At 41.7% G+C, this 21,247-nt stretch overlaps 1 protein-coding gene across 2 annotated transcripts in view; it reads left to right on the top strand.

The window, feature by feature from the left end:
- The window catches only part of DSCAM (DS cell adhesion molecule), a 337,475-nt gene that overhangs the window by 253,725 nt on the left and 62,503 nt on the right, over positions 1 to 21,247 (top strand). For both annotated transcript variants that reach the window (XM_088828353.1, XM_055420373.2), the window contains exons 17-20: positions 11,489 to 11,642; positions 15,129 to 15,246; positions 17,196 to 17,359; positions 19,010 to 19,108. In XM_088828353.1, coding sequence (XP_088684479.1) covers positions 11,489 to 11,642; positions 15,129 to 15,246; positions 17,196 to 17,359; positions 19,010 to 19,108 — 535 coding nt within the window. The remainder of the gene's footprint in view (positions 1 to 11,488; positions 11,643 to 15,128; positions 15,247 to 17,195; positions 17,360 to 19,009; positions 19,109 to 21,247) is intronic.

Raw genomic sequence — 21,247 nt, 5'->3', positions numbered from 1 at the left:
AGCCCACCTCCCACAGCAAAAACCCATGAACATTCCATTTATAAGCACTATATCTGCAACAGCTCAATAGATAAAATACTTGCACATGTTATAATTTAAGTGTGGGCCCCAAAATAATATCAAAATCTTCCCTCAAGAAAGCTATAGATTGCCCTTGCTACATGACACCAGCTAAAGAGAAGAACACTGCTCTTCTTATTTAACCATCTCTCATGGACTAAGAAATAAATAACTTCACTGTCACTTCAAGGATTTCAATGGAGAGTGATTATCTAATAATCAACATCAGGTTAAAAGGTTTCTGATATAATCAGCATGTTTAAATAGTTTTTAGATGAGAAAACAGTTTTTTCTCAATAGCTAATAAGAATTTATGATGGGCTTGGAATAATTGGCCAGCCCAATCTACAGATGCCCTCTCTGCTCCATCATGCTGGCATAGACCACAGTTAAAAATGAGTTGTGGGCTGCTTTATTTACAGTGTATAACCAACAAGAACCTGCTGTGTAGCACATGGATCTCTTTCAGTGTAATATGGCAGCCTGGATGGGAGGGAGTTTGGGGAGAATGGATACATGTATACATTTGACTGAATCCCTTTGGTAAAACTATCACAACACTGTTAATAGGCTATATCCCAATACAAAATAAAAAGTGAGCTGTGGAACAAAACTTCCTGTGAAGAGCCAAGCCTATACGAGTCATATACCTGGCATCAGAGCTTTCCAAATGTTGATTGGTTTTGTATGTCAAAAGGTTATAACGTAACACTGTTCTTCCCTTAAAACAAATTTTTAGACCAATTACAGTCATCCACTCAGGATTAATTCATGTTTTATTTTGGGGAATAATCACATCTTCTAGAATGGCTAATATCTCTGTCTTAACTGAAAATGATGACATTAGAGAGTTAAAGATGTACCAGAAAGAAATTTAAATAGTTAGATATTTAAATATAGACAAAAGTATCTTTCTACCCTCCCCACAATTTCTGCTTTTGCCGGATTTGATTCATTCATCGCTAAGAAACTACACTGGGAGTCTGTGTTTCCTTGTGGTACAATTTCCGTCTTGTTACCCACAGCAGAGTGAAGTTCTACTATGGTGTTTTCTATTGTATTTTTCTATTCTATCCCTCTGTGTTCATTTAATGCTTCAAAATTTGTGAAAGATTAGCCTGGTTCAAATATCAGGAAAAATATGGAAATGAAATCAATCCTTCTCACTGAACATTTCCAGTATTTAGGAGGTAGCATCATATAATGGAATGAAGGTAGAAATTAGCAAGTCAGCTTAAACATGATTTAATCCTCATGTTGGAAAACCTGGTATCCAATAAAAACAAAATTAAGGGAATATTAATAGAATCAATATTATTATACACTATGTAGGAGGAGGCAATGACAACCCACTCCAGTACTCTTGCCTGGAAAATCCCATGGACGGAGGAGCCTGGTAGGCTGCAGTCCATGGGGTCGCTAAGAGTCGCACAAGACTGAGCATCTTCACCTTCACTTTTCACTTTCATGCACTGGATAAGGAAATGGCAACCCACTCCAGTGTTCTTGCCTGGAGAATCCCAGGGAAGGGGGAGCCTCGTGGGTTGCCGTCTATGGGGTTGCACAGAGTTGGACACGACTGAAGTGACTTAGCCGCAGCAGCAGCAGAATGTTAAGGAAAACATTTCATAAGGAAGTAATAGTCATCTTCCCTTTTTCTCAGAACAATCATTTTTGGCTGAGCATTAAGGGAAAGGATTTAAACAAATAGATTAGCTTCACTACCATGAATGAGCTTCTAATTAATCTTTTTCCCGTATATATCTGTTTCTGTTACCTGTTGCCACCTCTTGAACATGTTAGCAATGGTTGAATTATGTACCATCTAGTCAGGAAGATCTGCTGGAGAAGGGATTGGCTACCCGCTCTAGTATTCTTGAGCTTCCCTTGTGGTTCAGCTGGTAAAGAATCCGCCTGCAATGCAGGAGACCTGGATTTGAACCCTGGGTTGGGAAGATCCTCTGGTGAAGGGAAAGGCCACCCACTCCAATACTCTGGTCTGGAGAATTCCATGGACTACAGTTCATGGGGACGCAAAGAGTTGGACACAACTGAGCGACTTTCACTTTCATGGACAAGTAACTCTGGAGAAGGAAATAGCAACCCACTCTGGTATTTTTGCCCAAAGAATCCATGTACAGAGGAGCCTGGTGGGCTATAGTCCAAGAGTTGCATATGATTGAAAGACTAACAAGAACAAGATGGATAAGTAAAGGGTTTACCCAGTGGCTCAGCAGTAAAGAATCTGCCTGCAATGAGGCAGACTTGCAGGAGATGCAGTTTCGATCCCTGGGTTGGGAAGATCCCCTGGAGAAAAAATGCAATTCACTCCAGTATTCTTGCCTAGAAATCCCCATGGACAGAAGAGCCTAGCGGGCTACAGTTCATGGAGTTGCAAGGAGTCAGACATGACTGAGAGACTAAAAAACAACAATTGATAAATAATGCTGTTGAAGACAAACATCATATAATTTCCAGAGCATCTCTTTGGAGATGTCCACCTTGCTTCCCTCTAAGGGACCATATGTGAGCATCTTTAACCAACCACCTGCAAATGACAGCTAGTTCTAGCACAGCCTTCTCTCTTCTGTGAGCTGAGTTAGCATTTAATCTTCTCAGGTGTGACTCACCAGTCTCTAAGGTGACCTCACAGGCCTCTACAATCCATAGGTGGGAATGCACACAGACATCCATCAGCAAAAATATCCTATTCTTGACTCATCCTCTTATGGGACTCAGAAGTAAATGACCATCAAAACATTAGAATCAGAAACCCTGGGTAGGTGGTCTCACATTTTTGTAAGGCAAGAAATAATAGTGTCTTTGGAACTATTCTCACCTCTTAAGGATGTTGCTGAAACTTCATGAAAACAAGAAAAGTTACATTTAATATCCAGTTACATATATAAACCAGCAGGAACTCCAAAGTAGCTTGACTCTTGTTTTCCATCCTAATCTATAGAGAAAAGTTATTCCAACTGGAGGAAGTTTTTATGCATAAACCTTCTTTGCTTCAACTTTTAGTTAACCATCTATGTAAATGGTGCAACAAATATTTTTACATAATAAATCATATTTTTATCATTGATTTTAGCCTCATGTTTAGCTATATCTCATGTTTCAGGTAAAAATTCAATAAATAAAGACCAATTGTATGTAATAGACAGGGGAGTGATTGAGTTTTAACTGAAGACTATGTACTCTTCACAGAAGATTTTGTAAATATATTCTAATGCTCTGTTGATGCTGAGTGTTCAATAGAAACAATTGTTATAATTTGCACATCATAAGCTTCATATAATTAATTTGGCAACAGCATAGCCTTCAAACACTGCAGAACACAAGCGTACACACAGTTTTCGGATCGTCTCTTCGGTTTTCCAGGAAACTAGCCAAATTCCCTCCGAATTTCTAGAGGGATTCATTTTTCCCATGATTTTCTTTTAAACAGGAATCTGGCTGGTGTGTGTTGTGGGGGGGAGGGTTGGGTGGATAAAGGGACAGGTGGAGCACAGATACGCACATGCACCCTAGCGTGCAGGCACCTCTGAGCACTCTGTGCAGGAGACCCATGGTCTCCTTCACTCCTCTGACACGAGCTACCTGTGCGTCAAATAGTTGACAATGGGAAATTCTCTGACACTACTTTTTATTGAGGGAGCATGGCTTTTATGACAATTAGGAGGTATACTGTAATGCAGGAAACTTGGATTGGATCCCTGGGTTGGGAAGACCCCCTTGGAGAAGTAAATGACAATGCACTCCAGTATTCTTGCCCGGAGAATCCCGTGGACAGAGGAGCCTGGTGGGCTACAGTCCATGGGATCACAAAAGTGTCAGACACAACTTAGCGACTAAACAACAATACAAAAATAGCAAACATCGTGTCCCGTTTGACTGCAGAGCTGGGATTGCAGCTTATGCAGCCTCCTGACCTACATAAGGTTTCCTTAACAGCTCACAAGGGTAAAAGTAAACCCTTCATGTGTTGGCTTGCTTGTAACTGGCAGCATGGAGTGGGAAAAACAGCACTGCACTTGGGTCAGAAGTACTGAACTTGAGCCTCTGCTCACCCTTGTCTGGCGTTGTGACCTCAGTGAGTCGCTTCCTCTGTACCTCAGTTTCCTTGCAATATGGTTAGGCTAAGAATTTTGCAAATCGTTAAGTCCTGTTCCTTTTTGCTTCACAATCCCTTCTTCAATTTATGTCTGTTTTCTCAGTTTTCCTACCACTGTCAGCAGGAACCAATACTTTGTTTAGAAATATCTTTGGCCAGACATCCAGTTTCATCACTCGCAGACCACAGTTCAGCCAGCTTCTTTGCCACTTTGTAACAAGGATTGCCTTTTCTCCATTGTCCAGCATGTTGCTGATATCCATCTGAGACCTCACAGAAATGCCCTTTACCATCCCCTTTTCTACCAGCCTCCTGTTCGTGATTATTTATGTGTTCTCTGAGAAGATTGAGACTTTCCCCTCATGTCTCTTCTTTTCTTTCTGAACTTTCATCAGAATCACCCTTACCACTTGCTTCATGACAATCTCAACTTGTTTTAGCATCACCCTCAAAACTCTTCCAGACTCTACCCAGCTCAAAGCAACCTCTACATGTTTAGCTGTTTGTCACAGCAGCACCTCGTTTCTCAGTGCTCAGTTCTGTATTGGTCTATGTCTGGACTGCTTCTTTGTAATTAAATTCATAGATGTTTAAGATTTCTATGTTCTTTCGATGAATTGATACCTTTATCACTGTAAAATTACTTTCTCTCTCACTGCTAATAGTCTCTGCTCATAAATCTACTTCATTTGATGTTAAAAAAACCACTCCAACTTTTTTTAGTTGATGTTAGCCCGGGATGGAGAAGGAAATGGCAACCTACTCCAGCTTTCTTGCCTGGGTAATCAGTGGAGCCTGGCGGGCTACAGTCCATGGGGTAGCAAAAAGTCAGTCATGACTTATCGACTAAAGAGGGGGAAAAAAGTACAGCCTGGGTTAATTTTTTTGTCCTTTTATTTTTAACCTAATTGTATTTTTTGTTTGAAAAACATTTCTTCTTGGCAGCATGTTGTTTGTCATTGCTTTCATATCCAGCCTCAAAATCTTTCCCTAATTAGGATTTTAGAGCATTAACACTTAATATAAGTATAGTTATATGGACACAGGTTTAAACCTACAGTCTTGCTACATTTTTATTTTCCTATTTGTTTCCCTTTTATTCTTTTTTGGCCTTCTTTGGATCAACTGAATATTTTTTATAATTCCATTTTATTTTTTGTTGGCTCATTGCTTTCACTGAACTCTTATTTTGTAACTTTAATGGCTTCTTTGGAATTAATGCACACTCCTTTAACTTTCCCTGGTGGCTCAGAAGGTAAAGAATCTGCCTGCAAAGCAGAAGACCTGGGTCTGGGAGATCCCCTGGAGAAGGGTACAGCTACCCACTTAGCTCAACCGTACATGTACAGTATCCATTCCCCTCCAACTCCCCTCCCATTCAAGCTGCCACATAACATTAAGCAGAGTTCCCTGTGCCATACAGTAGGTCCTTGTAGTAAAGAGTTGGACATGACTAAGAAACTCACTTTCCTTTAACTTTCTACATTCTACTTTCAAGTGATATTAAGCACTTCACTGATAGTTTGAAACCTTACAATAGTATGCTTCCATTTTCCTCCATTCCTAACATTTGAGCAGGAAAGGCAATGGCACCCGACTCCAGTACTCTTGCCTGGAGAATCCCATGGACGGAGGAGCCTGGTGGGCTGCCATCTATGGGGTCGCATAGAGTCGGACACGACTGAAGCGACTTAGCAGCAGCAGCAGCAACAACATTTGATCTGTTGTTCGCATACATCTCACTTTTATATGTTTTATGAACCCCACACTACATTGTTATCATTTTCATTTTTTTCTTCCAATTTTCTTGAAATATCATTGACATACCACACTGTGGTAAACTTGTGTACACAAGTTTAAGGTGTACAGCATACTGATTTGACTTACACACATCATGAAATGATTACTAAAGTAAGTTTAGTGAACCTCTATCATCTCAGACTCTTGAGAGCCCCTGGACTGCAAGGAGCTCCAACCAGTCCGTTCTAAAGGAGATCAGTCCTGGGTGTTCATTGGAAGGACTGATGCTAAAGCTGAAACTCCAATACTTTGGCCACCTCATGGGAAGAGTTGACTCATTGGAAAAGACTCCCGATGCTGGGAGGGATTGGGGGCAGGAGGAGAAGGGGATGACAGAGAATGAGATGGCTGAATGGCATCACCTACTCCATGGACATGAGTTTGCGTGAACTCAGGGAGTTGGTGATGGACAGGGAGGCCTAGCATGCTGTGATTCATGGGGTCACAAAGAGTTGGACACGACTGAGTGACTGAACTGAACTGCATTGAACTGATCATCCATATAGATATAAAATTAAAGATATAGAAAAAATATTTTCCTTGTGATGAGAATTCTTAGGATTTACTCTCTTAATTTTCTTTTTATTTTTATTTATTTTAATTAGGGGCTAATTACTTTACATTATTGTATTGGTTTTGCCATACATTGACATGAATCTGCTTCGGGTATACATGTGTTCCCCAACTTGAACCCCCCTCCCACCTCCCTCCCCATTCCATCCCTCTGGTTCATCCCAGTACACCAGCCCCGAGCATCCTGAATCATGCATCGAACCTGGACTGGCGATGCGTTTCACGTATGATAATATACATGTTTCAATGCCATTCTCCCAAATCATCCCACCTTTGCCCTCTCCCACAGAGTCCAAAAGACTGTTCTATACATCTGTGTCTCTTTTGCTGTCTCGTATACAGGGTTATCATAATGTAACATACAGCAGTGTTAATTTTACTTACCATGTTGTATATTACATCCCTAGTACTTGTTTATCTTTTTAAAAAGTTTTATTGGAGTATATTTGGTTTACAATGTTGTGCTAGTTTCAGGTGTATGAATCAGAGAAGTGAATCAGTTATACATATATCAACACATATATCCATTCATTCTTTAGATTTTTCCCAGATAGTCCAGTGCAGAGTAGTAAGTAGATTCCCTGTGCTCCGTAGCAGGTTCTTATTAGTTATCTATTTTATATATAATAGTGTGTATATGTCAGTCCCAATCTCTCAGTTTATTTCCCCCTGTAATCATAAATTTGTTTTCTACATTTGTGACTGTACTTCTGTTTTGTAAATAAATTCATTTTTACTCTTTTATAAGATTCTACATATAAGCAATATCATGATACTTGTCTTTCTGTGTCTGACTTACTTCACTCAACATGACAGTCATTAGGTCCATCCATATTGCTGTAAATGGCATTATTTTCTGCTTTTTTATGGCTGAGTAGTAGTCTCTGATATATATGTACCACATTTTATAATCCATTCCTCTGTTGATAGACATTTAGGTTGCTTCCATGTCCTGGAAGAGTGTGCTTTCAATATATGACTTAATTGTTTTTGACAAGACTCGCTGACATCCTTCCTTTTTTCAACTTTTTATTTTATATTCGACTATAGCCAGTTACTTCCCTGGTAGCTCAGACGGTAAAGCGTCTTCCTACAATTCGGAAGACCCAGGTTCAATCCCTGGGTCAGGAAGATCCTCTGGAGAAGGCAATGGCACCCCACTCCAGTACTCTTGCCTGGAAAATCCCATGGTTGGAGGAGCGTGGCAGGCTACAGTCGATGGGGCCGCAAAGAGCCGGACACGACTGAGTGACTCCACTTTCACTTTCATAGACAGTTAACCATGTTGTGATAGTTTCAGATGCACAGCCGAGCAGCTCAGCCATACATGCACAGTATCCATTCTCCTCCAACTCCCCTCCCATTCAAGCTGCCACATAACATTACGCAGGGTTCCCTGTGCTATACAGTAGGTCCTTGTTGGCTGTGCATTTTAAATACAGCAGTGTGTACACGTGGATCCCAAATTCCCTAACTAGCCCCTCCCCCCATTCCCCCTGCCCCCAGAAACCATAAGGTCATCCTCTCAGTCTGTGAGTCCGTTTCTGTTTCATAAATAAGATGTATTAATAGATGAAGCAGAGACAAAACTTTATTTGTGTCATTCCTCTTCAGATTCCACATATAAGAGATCTGACATCCTTATCTTTGTTCTTACGTATCTAACACGTTTTTTCTCTAGCTCCTTTTAAGACTGCCTTAATTAGACTATGATGTGCCTTGGAATGGTTTTATTCATACTTTTGTGGCTAGATTTTATTTAGATTTTTGGCTTTCTGGGCTTATAGTTTTCATCAAATTGCAAAAAATTTTAACTGGTATTTCTTCAAACACTTTTTTTCTGTCCTGCCTTCTTTAGTGGTTCCAACTACATATATGTTAAGCTGCTTGATGTTGCTCCATAGCTCATTAATGCTGTGTTAGATTTTGTATTCTCTTTTATCTCTGTGCTTCATCTAGGAATATAACTTCAAGTTTTCCAACCCTTTTTTTCCTGCAGAATCTAATCTACTATTAATGTAATCCAGTATATAATTCTTGTCACATATTATAATTTCATCTCAAGTTTGATTTTGGTCTTTTTATATCATTCATGTATATGTTTAGGCTTTTGATATCTATAGTTAAAATGCAACTATAACACAATTATAACAGTTTTAATGCCCTTGTCTGTAAAATCTTTGTCAATTATAGGTCAGTTTTGATTGATTATATTGTCTGTATGAGTCTTGCTTTTTGTTGTTTCTTTTCATTTTTGGAATTTTTTATAACAGTTTTTTTATAATTTATTTTATCGAAGTATAATGTTTTGTTAATTTCTGCTGCACAGCATTGATTCAATCATACGTATATTTGTTTTCATGTCTTTTCCATTACAGCTCATCACAGGATATTGAATACAGTTCCCTGTGTTATACAGTAGCACCTTGCTGTTTTCCCATGCTGTATATACCAGTTTGCATCTGCTAATCACAAACTCCCAATCCACCCCTCCCCTACCCTCTGTCCCCTTGGTAACCCCAAGTCTCTTCCCTATGTCTGTGATTCTGACATCATATAATACTTGTCTTTCACTTTCTGACTTAGTATGATCATCTCTAGGTCCATCCATTTTAACAGTTTTTTTGTTTTGTCTCAGTTATAGTTCACATACCATGAAATCCATGCTTTTATAGTATACAATTCAGAGACTTTTAGAATATTTAGAGGGTTGTACAGCCCCATTGCTGTCTAATTTTAGAACATTCATCATCCCCCAAATAACCCATACCCAATATTAATCTATCCCCATTCTTCCCCTCTTCTATCCCGCCCTGGGAAACCATTAATCTACTTTCCATTACTATGGATTTGCCTATTCTGAACATTTCATACAAGGTAATCATATTAATCTCATATGATAATCGTGTTAATCTAATATGACATAGTCTAATATGATAATCTAAGCATAATGATCTGATAAATAGTTTATTGTGATTGGCTTCTTTCACTTAGTGTAGTGTTTTCGTGATTTATGAAAGTTAAGCATGTATCAGTGCTTCATTTCTTTCTACTGTTGAATAGTCCTCCATTTTACGGTGCAGTAGATTTTCTTTATCTGTTTATTAGTTGCTACATAGTTGGGTTACTCATATCTAGAAAACTTTTATTGGATGCCAAATATATCTCTTTTACCTTATTGGATATTTTTATTCCTATAAAAAGTATAGGCCTTTTTGACTTTTGTCCTTGGATGCAATTCAGCTATTTGGTGATGGTTTGATCTTTATCAATCTTGAGTTTAATAACTGTTAAGCAATAGCTTCCCAGGTGGCACCCAGTGGTTAAAAAAAAAAAAAACCCACCTCCCAATGCAGGAGACATAAGAAATGCGGATTCCATCCCTGGATTGGAAGATCCCCTGGAGGGGGGCATAGCAACCCACTCCAGTAATCTTGCCTGGAGAATCCCATGGACAGAGGAGTCTGGCAGGCTACAGTCCATAGGGTCGCAGAGTCGGACATGACTAAAGTGACTTAGCATGACTTAGTAGGCCACACAAGAACACTGTTCGATCTAGGGCTAATTATCCCCCACCGTCAAGACCCTATGCACAATATGGACACAATGGCCCATCGATCCTGAGGGCTTCCTGTCTGGCTGGTGGGAACAGGCACTATTTCTAGCCTGTGTGAAAGCTGAGTGCTAGAACCTCCAATCCTTTCGAGTGGTTTTTCCCTTGGCCTCAGAGAGCTTTCCCACATGCACACATCTGCTCAGCTAAGATCCAAGAGTGAGCCTCTCAAAATTCTCCACCAAGTTTCCTTCACGCCTTCCTGTGTACTCCGGCCCCTCCCAGGCTCTCAGCTCTGTCTCCTCGAGGCAGGGGAGCTGCTGGTCTTCTCCGGAGCCCCCTTCTCAGTGCCATGGCCTGGAGACTCTCACAGAAGTGTAACAACCCTGAAACTGTAGGCTTCACCTCATTTATTTCCCATATTCCAGGGAAGGAATCACTGTCCATCATCTGCTGTGCAATGCCTTTGAAACAGTTGTTTCACATATCTTGTGTGTTCTTTGGTTGTCTGAGGTAGGGTGATCCGTCTTGTTCTTGGTATTCCATCCCAGTTGAAAACAGATGTGTCATGACCCATATTTAAAGGGTTAAATTTCTCCTTGCTGTTGTTCAGCTGCTAAGTCATGTCTGACTCTTTGCGACCCCATGGACTGCGGAATGCCAGGCTGCTCTGTCCTTCACCATCTCCTGGATTTTGCTGAGACTCATGTCCATTAAGTCGATGATGCTGTCTAATCCTCTCATCTTCTGTTGCCCCAATTTCCTTTTGCCTTCAATTCTTCCCAGCATCAGAGTCCTTTCCAGTAAGTCAACTCTTCACATCAGGTGGCCAAAGTGTTGGAGTTCCAGCTTCATCATCAATCCTTCCAATGAATATTCAGGGTTGATTTCCTTTAGGATTGACAGGCTTGAGCTCCTTGCTGTCCAAGGGACTCTCGAGAGTCTTCTCCAGCACCACAGTTTGAAAGCATTAATTCTTTGGTGTTCAGCCTTCTTTATGGTCCAACTCTCACATCTGTACACATCTACTGGAAAAATCATAGCTTTGGCTACATGGACCTTTGTCGGGAAAGTGATATCTTTGCTTTCTAATATGCTGTCTAGGTTTGTCATAGCTGTCCTTCCAAGGATCAGGTGTCTTTGAATTTCATGGCAGCATTCACCATTTGTGTGATTTTGGAGCCCAGAAAAATAAAACCTGTCACTGCTTCCACATTTTACTCTTGGTGGAGATTACGTAGAAGTTGTAAGCCCCAGCTTTTAGAGAAAGATGAGGGTGGCTTTTTTTTCTCGTAACAGATAACATGTTGATAACTGTTCCTTTAGGAGATTCACATGTGCCATTGCTTCCTTGAATGTGGGAACATTTATGTCTCCTCTCACAGGTGATCAGCGAGTTTGAAGCCTCTCCTGACTCATTTTCCTACAGAATTCCTAACCTGAGTCGGAATCGTCAGTATAGTGTCTGGGTGGTGGCCGTGACCTCAGCTGGCAGAGGCAACAGCAGTGAAATCATTACCGTGGAGCCTGTTGCTAAAGGTGGGTGGCACGCTGTAGGAAGGACCTTATTTCCCACTACAGTCGTACTGGCTTTACACCTCTGTTCTCTTTGAAATAAAGCTGATAATGCCCTACAAATCAAGTAAACCAGAACACCACATGTTACCCATTGCAGCCAAGGAAATGGGTCACTGCTAGCTGGCACTGGGCTTTTGTGCCAATTGAAAAACCACCTCCTATGGATGAGGAGCCTTACAACTGCCAGTGTCTTGGGAGAAATTAGGAAAAGGAGCCCCCATCTATCTCTTAGAGTGAAAATCGCTACATTAGTGCTTCCCAAGCAAGTTCAACCATCTTCAAAGTCAGGTATCATGCTTCTTAAAGAGAAATATCTATTTTTCGGTCTATGGAATTTGAAACCTGACAAATGTAAGAAAATCATTAGTTCTTCTTCAATTGATGTTAAAATGAAAGTTGCTCAGTCGTGTCCACCTCTTTGTGACCCCATGGACTGTAACCTGTCAAGATCCTCTTTCCATGGAATTCTCCAGACCAGAATACTAGAGTGGATTGCCATTTCCTTCTCCAGGGGATCTCCTCGATCCAGAGATTAAACCTGGGTTTCCTGCATTGCAGACAGATTCTTTACCATCTGAGCCACCAGGGAAGCTATTGACAGAATGCTGTAAAGACCTTAGGTAACAAAATGAAGTTTGTTTTAGGAACAAAAAGTTCCACAAAGTGAATGTAATATCTTCACATTAAGATGTTACACTGGCCCTAAAAAGCACATATAGACACAGAATATTCTTATTTGACTTCTGGTAAAAGTGTTCACACAGTGTTCAGAGTGCCCGTAAATTAGCCCTTGTCAATGAACAAATGTATTTACCTCACAATTCCAAGCCAACCAGAGATGCTTCTGACTCTGGAATATACCACGTTGGAAATTTAGTACTCATAATGCTTCCAGGTGCCTGAAAGAGAAAACAAACATTCCAAGATTCCAGCTTCTCACGCTTAACCAGGGTTCACCCATAGTTGGAGATGATGATCAAGATGGGCCTTCCAAAACGGAGCTGAGCTAGGGAATGCCTCTGGGATGGTGCAGGCATCCACAAGGCTGGCACCACCCAGGAGCCCCAGACCCTGGCAAACTGTAAACCATAATGGCCAAAAGGTCCAAGCTGGACAGATTGGGCTGCCCAAAGGTGGAGGAGGCAGGTGCAGCTTATGTTGTAGTTGTTGGGAGGTCAAGACAGGCTGGCAGATCCGCTCTAAAATGCAGGGTTAGGTTCAGGAAGAGGGCTGGGGCTTTGGTACAAGGAGGAGCAGAATGCAACCACAGACCCAGTCCTGGAGGAATGGTGTCCTGGGAGGAAGCCCAGGCTCAGGGGGCAGCACAGAGCCCAGGGCCATGTAGCTAGAGTTTCACAGGAACTGGGAAGGACATCCAGGTTGCTGGTGAGACAGTGTCTGATTAGAATCATCTGAGGTCCTCATTCAACGCCAGCCTCCTGGAGCCCCCCTGAGATCCGCTGAATCACAGAGCCAGAGGAGGAATCTGCATTTTTTCAACAAGGATTCTAGGTGATTCTCTTGCCTGCTCCAGTTTGCTTAGTCTTAGAATTTCACAGTGGGATCCTATACATGCCAACTGCCACCAACAGGCATTAATTCTAGAAACTGGGGGTGTTGGGCTTGAAGATGAATTGGTTTTAGCCAGTGCTTTCACAAAACACTGGTGGAAAAGCATTCCTAAGTCCTGGAATGAATTTCAGGAGTTAGAGTCAGCAAATTAAAGAACTGAAATGAACAGAATGGAATAGAGTCAAGGAATCTAGACTAGGCTTGAAAAAAAAAAGGAGAAAATATCAGAATGCATGACACAGTGAGCATTCATGTGTAGAACCTTATTTTCATTCACACACACATAACATATGTGCAGCTTCTGGAATTCAATATAAAATGTATTTTTTTACAGGGGGAGGGTGCTATTGGAAAGCTTAAAAACCCCACCTTTAGCTGAGTTTCCCTAATCAACCCCCATTTTGCTGCATGAACATTCCTCATCATATAAAAGGATGATCTGAAAGGTATGAAAGGGGCCAGCCTTCCATGCCGCCTGCCCAGAATATTTTTGTTACCATGATGGAAAATCAGAAATGTCAGTTACTGATAGAGCATTCCATGGTGAAAGGGTCTCCTCGCTGGGCCACATCTGAAGACACTCCCCTCAGGAGGAAGAACCACCGTTTCCTTTGCAAGCAGGACATGTTGCTTCAAGCACGTGGTGGGTTTTGCTCTAACATTTACTGCATAAAATAGACTCTGCCTCTGAGCCCACTGGCACTTCCTCGCTCTCTGTTCTGGCCTCCAGTGCTCAAAACAACAAAAGTCAGAATTGTCTGCTAGTTCATAATGGTTTGTGTTCTAGACCAGGGTGACTCCTGTTGAGTTGGCTCCAGGATCTCCACCTTTCTTCGAATTCCAGTACTTTCCTGAGGAGCCTGTCCCCCATGTCCATTGGTCAATCTCAACCCTCAAGTCCAAAATGGTGCAAGGGTCCCAACACTGGTCCCATCTTTTTGAGTCCAGAATCAGATTGGAACGGCTTCTGCCTCCAGGCTTCTTGTCTGTGCATCTAGATGGGCTGAGCTTCTGGAAGGAACATCCCGGAAACCAGGGTCCCAGGGCATGGCAGAGGTCAAGCAGATCATTTTGCCTCTGGAGGACTCATCTCTTGGTTCCTCTGCCAACTTGTGTGTCTCACCCAAGAAGATGATGCTAGGAACCTGTCAGTACAGGGCCCCTCCGGTATCCAAGGCAGTCCCCACAAACAGGGCTGCCCTGGGCTTTTCCATCCCCCCACCCCCATGTTCTTTGGCCACTTTGGGACTGTCCCAGTGCCCGATGTCCCCAGGAGAAGCTTTTGTCCCAGCATCTGAATCACCATCCCAAGCAAATAGTGGTACTTCAAGAGAGGTAGCTCCGGAAAAGTTTATTTCCCTTAACGTTCGTGCTGAAGATCAAGCTGATATAAAAAAGCTGGGAAAGTACCACAAAACTGATAAATAGAAGTCGTTCCAGTTTTACCTCTTCCTGTCTTGGGGCTTTATGTTTTGTTTCGTCTCTTCTCTCAGATATTAAAAGTATATTTTAATGTGCAGTTTGGGTGTTGAGATAAATTGCTTAATAAAGTGCTTTGAAAAATAATTGGGCTCACAGAAAGCACAGCTTGGAGCTGCTAGGCTTATGAAGTCCCACGTATTTAATTTGGGATCCCCTTGTCTAGTCGATACAAGGGGAGAAAATACTACAGTAGAGATTTTCAGCAGTTCATATGTTCATACAGTGAAAATCCCTTAGACACACTCTGATACAAGGAATAGTGTTGAGAGGTGTGACATTGATTGGCAGGGCTGCACTCGCCTTTGGCGGGTGTCACAGTTTAGAGAAGGTCATCTTGGCCTCTGTAGACGAATCTGTAGAGTCACTGTGCTTCTGTTCTGTTTGGTGGTCCAGCTCCCGCACGAATCCTGACCTTCAGTGGCACCGTGACTACTCCCTGGATGAAAGACATTGCCTTGCCTTGTAAAGCTGTTGGGGACCCCTCTCCTGCCGTGAAGTGGATGAAAGACAGGTAACCAGTAACCTAATGTATGCCCTCAATACAACTCTAGGAGAGTGCTTCGGACACACTGTGCTGTGTCTCGTGATATAAAGTTGTAGATTTACACTCATGAAAGCTCCAGGAAAACTACCCAATCTTCTACAATAGAGAGGAAGCTGGTTGAGGATGATGGGGGAAGAATTTCAGCTTTAGTACTAAAAGGATCTGATCTATCATGTCAGTTCTCTTAAAATTCTTAGCTTTAAGTGCATGACAATGCTTCCGAGGAAAATGGTTTAGCCAGCTGAGTAATTTCTGTGTAAGTTTTCTGTACCTTATCATGAAAATCTCCTACATATCTGAGATGAGCATACCCACGGAGACTTGATACTTACACTTATCTCTTCTCCTTCCAAGACAATGGGCCAACCAACCCTAAATGAAATGCTCTGAGAAACAGCTTTAAGAAATGGAATACATTGTTGTTGTTGTTCAGTTGCTAAGTCATGTCAGACTCTGCGACCTCACAGAGGAAAGCAGCATGCCCCGCTTTCCTGTCCTTCACTATCTCCCAGAGTTTGCTCAAACTCGTGTCCATTGAGTTGGTGATGCCATCCAACCATCTAATCCTCTGTTGCCCCCTTCTCCTCCTTCCCTCAGACTTTCCTAGCATCAAGGCCTTTTCCAGTGAGTCAGTTCTTCCCATCAGGTGGCCAAAGTAGTAGAGCTTCAGCTTCAGCGTCACTCCATCCAATGAATATTCAGGACTGATTTCCTTTAGGATTGACTGGTTTGATCTCCTTGCTGTCCAAGGGACTCTCAAGGGTCTTCTCCAGTACCACATCAAAAGCATCAATTCTTCAGCGCTCAGCATTCTTTACAGTCCTATTGCCTTTTTTATGGAATACATTAGGACTCTGCTAATGTAAAACCTGGTTTTCCATGCTCAGTAGGAATTATTGAAATTATAACAGCTGAGATGGAGGGGAGAAAGTGGATTAAATAGATTCCATTCATGTAACTTTTTAAAGTACTTTACTCAGAGGAAGAAATTAAGCTATAAATAAAGGGCTGAGCATTCACTGATGAACCCAGAGATTCAAGATTAAGAAGAGTCCCTATTTTCAAACAAAGGCACTTCAAAGACATAAACTATTGAAATGATAGTCTTGGTATGTGTGTGCTAAGTCACTGAGTCATGTCTGACTCTGCAGCCCCATGGACTATAACCGACCAGGCTCCTCAGTCCTCGGGATTCTCCAGGCAAGGACACTGGAGTGGGTTGCCATGCCCTCCTCAGTGACTACTTTCTCAGCTCTTTTCATGTCAGTTAAGAAAAAAAGTAAGCTCCCAAGGTTAAGTGGCTTCCACCAGGTGTGGGGATGGCCCTCGATGACTGGACAATCCCCTCTCTCTGTGGCCAAGGCTAAAACGCCACCAAGGGAGCTCTCTTTATACCAGGGTTAGCTCATCACCCTCTTGGCACACTGCAGTTCATTTCTGATGCCACAATAATTAACAACTGCAATTTTCCATGAATCTACAAAACTTAATTGTCCTGATACGATCTGGTCAAAATGGTATATCTGCCCACAGAACCAATATCGTTTGGGATATGACAAGCATTGACCTATGTCAGGAGCCAGAAGCCACACAAACCTCCACACAGACTTCACTTCAACACAGCATATTGTGCAAATAATCAAACTCAGCTGTGTGACTGTTTTCATCATATAATCATGGTTTAGTTCTTACTTAATATAATATTCCAAATGGGTTGTGTACTTTGAAGGGTGTTTATGCTTTTTCCCAACCTCAGCTGTGTGACTGTTTTCATCATATAATCATGGTTTAGTTCTTACTTAATATAATATTCCAAATGGGTTGTGTACTTTGAAGGGTGTTTATGCTTTTTCCCAACCTCAGCTAACTTAGATTGTAATTTCTTTAATCTGCGCCTTTTTCTTCCTGTGAGGTAGTAACGGGACACCCAGCCTGGTAACGATTGATGGGCGGAGAAGCGTCTTCAGCAATGGCAGCTTTGTCATCCGCACTGTGAAGGCAGAGGACTCTGGCTATTACAGCTGTATCGCCAATAACAACTGGGGGTCGGATGAAATTATCTTAAATTTACAAGTACAAGGTACCATGTCTGGGGTTCTTCTTAATGCTACTTTTTGTATGAATGCCTATGTGCAAAAGAGTGAAAGTGAGCAAATTTAAAAATCAGCCTTTGTAAACAGCTAATTGCTACTTTCATATAACAAAAGCATAGATGTTCATTTTGGAGATTAAGTTAAACAAATCAAAGTAAATAAAAAGCATTCATAACCTGAGAGCTAACACTGTTTACATATTTTCATATGAAAACCTAGTATCACCTGTCTTTATGTGTGCTTCGCTGAAAAAGCCCTTCCTAATAACATCCTAATTGCACAATTTATTCCACATATATAAGCGTCACCCAGAAAATACCAGCAATAAATAATTCCAAATTGAGATGCTTTATGAATGTTAATTAACTCACTAGTCATATACAATGTATATTAAAAGGACACAAGCTGAAACTCTATAGGGCATTCATGTTTAATTGTGTATTTAATACAGTGTATGTAATTTTTCTTGACTTCATACTCCAAAAGTACATGACAAATTTAAGACTATCTAATTAAAAACATGCATAAAATCCCAAGTGGCCACTGATTGGGTTCAAATTTGGATGCACAGGATATTTTATTAGTAGAAAAATCAAAGTATATACTTTTTCAGATGTGTTATCACATTAATAATTAATATAACATTAACAATATTGTCACATTAAATTAATCACACTAATTTGTGCTATTATACTAATAAATCACAGAAGGCTTGATAAAAAATAAAATAAATGTTGCCCTCAGTGGGAGGGAAGGGAAAGAGAACTATTTATTTTTTTTAAATAATGTAAAATTGACCTGGGATTTCAAGTAACTTGAAGTTGGGAGAATTTCAGAGCATTTTTCAGAGATAGACACTGTGTTATAACTCTAAAGAGATGAATCTATTTTTCATGGCTTTGGGTTAATACCAGGCTTCTCTCAGAGGAAAAGAGAAGGACATTTTATGAGAAGCTTTCTATATAATTTTGATAACCTTACTCCAAATTTCTTCAGTATTTCTGTCCAGAGAACTAATCCAAGATATTACTAAGGCTCGCTGATAAGAAGTATGTATTCTTCGAACCTTATATGACAATTCAAGTGTGTGTACTGCCACTCAGTAGTGCACCTATGATTTCAGTGGAGAATGTGTGTGTGTGTGTGTATGAGTTGCCTCTTGGAAGGGTGGGTCAAATACTGGAAATTTTTGCAGTTTTTTTCTCACTAGCTACACTTACCCTACCCCTTTCATATAGCTGAGAACAGAAAAGCTAAGCGGGTACCATTTGTCTTTGTCATTTGAATCATGGCTGAAATTCAGAGTAAAATAATGCATGTATCTTTAGTAAGTGCACAGAAGGTTTTAATGAGTGATGAGCAACTCAGATACTCAAGGAATTTTCAAGGGAATGAGGAAATAAATCCAAGTAGAAATGGGGTTGAATTTCTTTAAAGAACAGAATCATTCTATTCTATCTCTTTAGCCCAGGATATCAACTAAATAGACATTTTGACAGACATGAATTGCATATTTTGTCAACCTGAAACATTTATTTAATAAATGGCTGTTAAAAATCATTTGGTAAATGACTGTTAAAGAAGACTGAAGATGTGAACAACTAATCCTTGTTTTCTAAAAACTGCTTCCTCTCTAGTTCCACCAGATCAGCCTCGGCTCACAGTTTCGAAAACCACCTCTTCTTCCATCACCCTCTCGTGGCTCCCTGGGGACAATGGAGGCAGTTCTATAAGAGGTAAGAAGAAAAAGGTTGCCCATGATGGTTGACTAATTGACATTATCCACAAGTTGATAAGTGACACATTTTTATCAAGTAATTGTCATGTGTTAGTTTATTTCTCCCCCAAACTCATCATATAATGAATTCTTCCATTACCAACACACACACCCCCAAAAAAAAATCTATTTTTATAGCATTTGTTGTCACTCACTCATTCATCCAAGGAAATCCATTCACAGAATCAGTACCATGCATCCAGTCTGAGTGAAATATTAACACATGCCAATAAAGAACGTGAGTATGAGCAAACTCCAGGAGAGAGTGAAAGACAGGGAAACCTGGCCTGCTTTGGTCTATGGGGTCACAAAGAGTTGGACGTGACTTAGCGATTGAACGAAATCAATAAAGAAAGAAAAAACAAACGTGGTGGCTCTCCCCTAAGAGGCTACAATGTGTTTCTTCCCCTTATTGTCAACACTGCTTCTTCTGTTCAGGTACTTCAGTTGAGTAACCACAGAGGCTGTTCTGATTTAGAATGGACTAAAAGATGGGAGCGACCTAGTTCCACAAATCTTTTGTAATCAGGAGTAGAAAAGAATAAGGGTATTTAAATGGAAGGAGGGCTTCCCTGGTGGCTCAGAGGTTAACGCGTCTGGCTCCAATGCGGGAGACCCGGGTTCGATCCCTGGGTCGGGAAGATCCCCTGGCGAAGGAAACGGTAACCCACTCCGGTATTCTTGCCTGGAGAATCCCATGGACGGAGAAGCCTGGTAGGCTAAAGTCCACGGGGTCGCAAAGAGTCGGACACGACTGAGCGACGGAACGGAAATGGAAGGAAGGGGCTTCCCTGGTGGCTCAGAGGGTAAAGAATTTGCCTGCAATGTGGGAGACCTGGGTTCAGTCCCTGAGTTGGGAAGATCCCCTGGAGAAGGAAATGGTAACCCATGCCATTATTCTTGCCTGGAGAATCCCATAGACAGAGGAGCCTGGCAGGTTACAGTCCTTGGGGTCACAAAGAGTCAGACATGACTGAGTGACTAACACGTCCACTTTCACAAGCTGAAGGAGTGAGCTAGCCTGATGATTCCGGCCTCAATAGGATTGGGAGAACATTCTGAGCAATATGTGGCCCAAGCAGAGAGAAAGAACCCAGAGGAGCAACTGCAGATGCATGGGATCAAGGAGCAAGTGACAAAAGGGCTCCTCGAGCGGCTGGGAGAGGCTGGAGGACAGATTTCTGCAGGCCGAGGACATCCTTCTTCTGAGAGAGGAGGAAGGTGAAAAGACGACTGGGCATACAGAACCACTTTAGAGCAAGGCCAGCGGCGTCTGGAGCCACCTTGTTTCAGCACGTGAGAGCAAGTTGCCGCTCCTCTTCCCAGCTTTGCCCTCAGTAATCACAGCCAGGTCAGGGATATTTGCACACCACCAAAACCAAAAATGCTACCCACAGGGGCTTTTGTTTTTTCAAGAGCCAATTGTTAAACATTGATTAGTGTTCCACTGGGCAAAGGGGAGGATCTTTCCCTGTTTTAGGGAGGAAAAAGGTGGTATTATCTTTTAAAAATAGTTGGATGACTAGGGGAGAGGATGTGTTTATGGGTTTGAGGAGCATGGGTAAAATGTGTAACAGATGCCATAGGAAATGCACAGGGAGTCATTAATGGGGCAGCAAAGCCATTGCCGAGAGGAACAAGGCCCCGGCTTCAGGGAAATGGCACAGATTGCAGTGGCCACAGTCATCACAGGTTAATGACCTGCTCAAGAGGTGCTGGACCAGCTGCACAGGGAGGTGAAGCTGGTGACCGGCAGGGTAAGTGTGACCAGGACTCACCAGAGTGAGTGAAACCAGGCTTCTGGTTAAGATGGTCTACCAGAGGTTCTAAGCTGGGTGGAGAACCTTTAAAAAATGGGGTACCAATGGAGGAATCTGAGGAACCCTAGGACTCAAGGTTCAAATGACACGAAGTCTTGGGTCTGGAGGGACTTCTCTGTGGCTCAGATGGTAAAGAATCTGCCTGTAATGCAGAAGACCCAGGTTCAATCCCTGGGAAGATCCCCTGGAGAAGAGGATGGCTACCCACTCCAGTATGCTTGCCTGGAGAATCCCATGGACAGAGGAATTGTGAGTTCATGGGAGAAGAATTACAGGAA

This window comes from Moschus berezovskii, chromosome 1, assembly GCF_049115385.1.
Source record: "Moschus berezovskii isolate FMDL1 chromosome 1, NW_MosBer_1.0, whole genome shotgun sequence".
Classification (NCBI taxonomy): domain Eukaryota; kingdom Metazoa; phylum Chordata; class Mammalia; order Artiodactyla; family Moschidae; genus Moschus; species Moschus berezovskii.
Note: the sequence above shows the minus strand (reverse complement) of the source record. Positions and strands in the feature narration are given on the sequence as shown.